Source organism: Sciurus vulgaris, assembly GCF_902686455.1.
Source record: "Sciurus vulgaris genome assembly, chromosome: X".
Lineage (NCBI taxonomy): Eukaryota > Metazoa > Chordata > Mammalia > Rodentia > Sciuridae > Sciurus > Sciurus vulgaris.
The window spans coordinates 95,523,068-95,528,351 of NC_136471.1; the positions used below are offsets into that span (position 1 = coordinate 95,523,068).

General features: G+C 46.3%; 1 protein-coding gene across 4 annotated transcripts; it reads right to left on the reverse strand.

Annotated features, from left to right (window-relative positions):
- Window positions 1–881: 881 nt before the first annotated feature.
- On the reverse strand, window positions 882–4,490 carry RBM3 (RNA binding motif protein 3). Of its 4 annotated transcripts, none has more exons than XM_079124441.1 (7): window positions 4,359–4,490; window positions 3,655–3,774; window positions 3,299–3,405; window positions 2,545–2,650; window positions 2,348–2,441; window positions 1,763–1,841; window positions 882–1,457 (listed from the first exon to the last, which is right to left on the reverse strand). In XM_079124441.1, the coding sequence occupies exons 2-6, from the start codon at window positions 3,755–3,757 to the stop codon at window positions 1,784–1,786; spliced, it is 468 nt and encodes a 155-aa protein (XP_078980567.1). In that variant the 5' UTR covers window positions 3,758–3,774; window positions 4,359–4,490; the 3' UTR covers window positions 882–1,457; window positions 1,763–1,783. The 4 variants fall into 4 exon arrangements, with proteins under 4 accessions (XP_078980567.1, XP_078980566.1, XP_078980565.1 ...); XM_079124440.1 differs by having other exon boundaries at window positions 1,759–1,841; XM_079124439.1 differs by having other exon boundaries at window positions 1,763–1,844.
- Between the last annotated feature and the right edge of the window lie 794 nt (window positions 4,491–5,284).

Sequence of the window (5,284 nt, forward strand, 5' to 3'; positions counted from 1 at the left end):
CCACATTCTATTAACAAGGAAGCTTAGTGTAACGTCTTGGAGAGCGTAACCTGATGGTATCTGGCTCAATACTGGTCACATGTAAGCATGGGCATTACTGACTTTTCTGTTCTAAACATGAACCAATGGAGAAATAGCATCCATGGGGCCTTAATATAGTCACTAGAACCACAACTCAAGGGAGGGAGAGAAGCAAAGACTGAGGCCAGCTAGATACAAAATCAGACTAAAAGGGCCACTACCACCTTACCATCCAGACACAACAGACAGAATCCCTGCAACAGTGCTTCCACTGTTGTCTTTATAAGCTATTTAATTCACTTAACCCCCCACAGTAAATGTAAAATGCCCACAAGGCAAAGGCACCCAAGTTACATGACTCTCCAAAGGTCAAATTACCTGGGGGAGTAGAAGAGTCTATATTTTAATCGTGATATATGAATACAGTCAAAGCTTAGACTGTTTTCAAACCAGATTTCTCTCACAATAGGTTCAATATACCTCCCCCAACCCCCATCATTTCACAGGAAGTAACTGGCATCCTTAGAGTTCATGTCCTGAGATTTCATATATAGATCCTCCTCAGAAGTCAAGAGTCAAATCCAAAAAAAAAAAAAAAAAAAAAAGACCCCTGATGTTGGGACCAAAATCCATCTAATTCCAATCAGAAGGGCATTTTACCTATATCCACCATATACTTCATGCCTCAATGCACACCAAAATAATTCCAAACTTCACTAAACTTTGCTACTTTCTACGCTTTTGGCATTCCCTACCCGTGTCACTCCCAACCGTTTTCTCCAAGCCCCCTCCTCCTGACCTGCCTCCATTGTTTAACTTCCAAACCGGGTTGAGCAAGAAATAAGCATTTTCAATATCAATTTGTGTACAGGTTTCATATTTTAATCAGTTCTGTGAAGGATATCCTAAACACTACAAGAGACACAACAGAATATTTTTCTTCCAGCATTAAAAAAATGACATTCACAAACATTTTTAAGAAGCTTGTCTGTATAATCAGGGTGGTGATCTTGAATTTTAAGAAAAAGTATCATGTTATTGACACAGATTGCTTACAGGTACATTTGGAAATTACTCTCTAATCATGATAAACATTGTGTACAGGTTTTAAAAATGTCCCCAACTTTAGCTTTAAAAAAATTAAGTCTGGCCAAACTTTTCTTTTGCCAGAAGCAATAATCCTGAGAGCCCAAACTAAAAACCTGGTAAAAGGAAAAATACCTGGGCTCAACAAATGTCCCAGAATTTGTCTTTAAATGAGAAAAAAATTTACATGGAGCTTTTTAATAGGTCTTTTAACAAGCTGCCTTGGGAGCTCAATTCAAAAATAGAAGTTGATGTACTAAAACAGGTGTTTCAGCGCAGCTCCAAAAATCTTTATAAATACAGCGATTTGGAAGGACGATCCTGGATCAGAAGTGTTATTCCTTGTGTATCTGAGAACAGTAAGAAGGGGCAGAATTGTGATGGCAGGAAGAAAATGAGCTGACAATATTCTCACCTCTATTTCCTCCATCCCTCAAAGAGTAGGATTACAGGAAATTCCTTTTCAGTCCCCCATGCCCTGACATGCACCTAAGAGCAAGGGAAGTCTAAGAATGGTGTTTAGTGGGCTGGTTCAGTGAGATATATGAGGGCAGCAGAAATGCTGAGCAGTCTGGCCAGAAGAAAAGATGAGAGGAACACAACAGGGTCTGATGGGCATAAGTCTGCTTAGTGCCAATATTCAGGCCTCACCTACTTTAAGTGTGCATGCCTCAAATCAGTTGTCATAATTGTCTCGGTAATTTCCTCCTGAGTAGCGGTCATAGCCACCCTGGCTTCTGGGAAAAAACACATAATTGTTATATAGGAATGTATTCTACACTGCAGGCAATATTTAAAAAGTCACATAATATGTACCATCATGTAAACTTAAAGTGCACAAAGAAGAATATATGAAGCACATGAACATCAATTTGATGGCATTAATTTATATACAGTACATAAATTCACATTACATGTTAATGCAATGGTTACACAATCAACATTTTTGTATTACTACTACTGACCATGTTACAGTTACATGACCATAAAATCAATGCATCATACATAATACAAGTTAAGCATCAGGAATGTTTTTAAAATATTTTTTGGTTGTAGACAGACACAGTATCTTTATTTATTTTTACATGGTGTTGAGGATCGAATCTAGTGCCTCACATGGGCTAGGCAAGCATTCTACCACTGAGCTACAACCCCAGCCCTCATTCTTTTTATTACCCAGGCTGCTGAATGCTTCATGAGAGAAGCCGTAGCAGTGAATTCCAATCTCCTGGATACCCACCTGCCACTATAGTCTCGGGACCTTCCATATCCATATCCATATCCTCCAGGTCGACTGTCATACCGGCCACTCCCATAGCCCTGGTCCCCACCACCTAAAGCAGACAGAAAATATTTAAATGCCAATTGTCCAGACATAGGTCACTTAACATGTGGCTCTCCCCCTCACCTTATAATCAAACTCATTACTGCACTTACCTCTAGAGTAGCTGCGACCACGCCCATGGGCCCCAAAGGCACCCCCTCTGGTGCCCCGGGCAGACTTGCCTGCATGGTCCACACGGATCTGCCGACCATCCAGGGACTAGGTGTGGGAGGGAAGACACAAGGAGGATGGGTTGGCAGTCAGTCAGGGCAATGGTGAGGGAAGAATGGGCATGGGCAGGTGGGCAAAAGAGCCCAGAAATTCCTGTTAGGCACCAGATTCTGGGTGCCATGTTCCAGAACAAGCTCCTCTGACCAGAATGGCTTCATCAGGAGCTACAAAATCCCACAAAATGACCTGAATCCACCGTGTTCCCCCTGCTACTACTTACATCTTGACTGAACTCAGGCTGAGTTCTCCTCCCCACTCCTCTAAGCTGCCCCACTATTAGGGCTAGATAGACACCTCTCTTGGTTTGAGGCTTCAGAGTCCATCCCAGAAGACTCACGAGGTCCTCTCCGGGCCAGGCCCACAGGTCTGCAGACTCTACTACCTAAGCCCAGGGCAGGTCAACCATCCACAGGTGGCTTCTCGGCCTCATGCAGGACCAGTCGTCGCCTCCCAGGCAGCCCGGCTCTGTCTGCCGCTGCCCTCCACCCCCTAGAACAGAAGGCAGTCACGCTCCTGTGAGTGGGCACTGCGGGGCTTCATAGCCGCGCTGCCCCTAGCAGACACAGAGGGAAAAATAGAAAGAATGGAGAAAGTGGCAGATGGGGACAGGGCCCCTCTGCAGGTAGGAGGCCTCACCTCTCCATTCATGGCTTTCATGGCATCTGAGGCATGTTCTGGGTTGGTGAAGGTGATGAAGCCAAAACCCCGGGATCGTTGAGTCTCCCGGTCCTTGACAACAACCACTAGAAAAGGGAAAGGAAACATAGATCAGTCAGTATGTGAAAGGGTTAAGTTCCAAGCACTGGCCTGAAAAAGGAGATAAAGAGAATGGCCTCCCCCACCAATCCTCTATGTTCTTGGCCTAAGTCTACACCTCAGACCTAGAGAAACAAAGTTAGGAGAAGTCTTGACATTTCTTTTAAGTTTCAATGAAATACAAGGGTGCCAGAGATACTTTTAGCAAACCCTTGTGGACCCAGCCCACATCTCACCCTCAGAAATAGGCCCAAAGCTGCTGAAGTGGTCTTCCAGTGCCTGCTCATCAGTATTGAAGTTGAGCCCTCCCACGAAGAGCTTCCCTTCTTCAGAAGACATGGCAGTGAATTTAAATCCTGCGGGTAGAGTTTGGGGTAGAAAAAATAGTGAAGGTGAGAGAAGCAAAAGACATTGGAGAAATGAGAAAAAGTGAAAAGCAGAACAGAACATAGACAAGAGAAACAAAGACTAAGCGAGAATACTCAGGAGGATGGCTAAAAAGGCGGGAAATCTACAGGTGCAGTTGAGCGCAGTAGTCATTTGGTGCCGCCAGAGCGCATGCCCCTTACATGCTATACCGCCACGCCCGTCATTTTGTGCTGCCGCGCAGGCCCAGAACACCCTTGCATTCCCTCTGCGCCCACAGAAGATGGCGGCGGTCACGTGGGAAAACGGGGACAGCAAGTCGGCTGTCGCGCAGCCACTGCCGACGCTGAAGCTGCCAGTTCCTCCCGGCATCCCTGGCACTCAAGACACTGCGAATCAACCTCCCACCAACCAAGAGGTTGAACCTCTGAGCATTGGACCCCTCTACCCCAGGGAAAAACAAGCCTACGTGTCAGCAGCCACTAATCTCCCCACTCGGGTACTCCGTTAAAGCGGGCATGGCGCACGTGAGTGGGGCGAGGCGCATCCTCTCCTCAGGACCTACGCTACTTACCTGGAAATCAAAAAGTAGAGAGACAGGAGGCTCTGAAGAGCAGGGAGAATAGGGAGGCTGCCGCGCGGGAAGACGCTTGATAAAGCATACGTATGCGGACACGTCACGGAACGCCCTCCCAGCACGCGCTGGCGTGCGTGCTCATTGGCTGAGGCCACCGCGGGGGCGCGGGGAGAGGCAAGGACGGCAGAGCGAAGGGAGCATTCGCCCTGTGCGCTTCCGCGAGTGAAGGGGACCTTTGTGCAGTTGTTAGACCCTGACGTCAGCACCCCGCCCCCACCAATTGAACAGTCTTCATGCCGTAAACGCATGAAATTTCTCCCTCTCAATCCCTTTCCGTGTCTGATGTCATCCTCACCACTCTGATGTCATTTCCCCCTTTGGATCTGAGGTTCCCCATGCTAACGCACTAGATCCCTCCAACATAATTAACGTCTAATGATGTCATATTTACTTTCTAAACCTTTGACCACATACCCATCAAGAACTTGATGTACTGTCCTTGAAGCATCATACTTTATGGTCCGTGATGTCGGACTCTTCATCTTCTGGGTGCCTGACCCTGACCCCTTTATTTTCTCCTCTGTGGCTAACATCTAGCTGCCTGTCAGGGACTCCTCCCGCTGTTGTGATCCTTTTCAACTCTGACTTCAGCTCTCCTCCTTATCTTATTGACCACTTATGCCAGATTTGATTTTCCCATCAGTAGATTCCCTGAGATGCCCTCTGCAAAACATGCTTTTTCCTAACTTCAGGGGGTGTAAATCCCAATTCACTGAAGGAATTTTAGGGACACTCAGGGTACTGAGCACCTGCCCCCATAGAATGGACTTTCACAAGATGCAATGAAATGTAAAGCAAATATTGTCTCAGACTGCTGCCCACAATTTGGTCTTGTCTAGCCTTCAGTGTCTAAGCTACCTTTA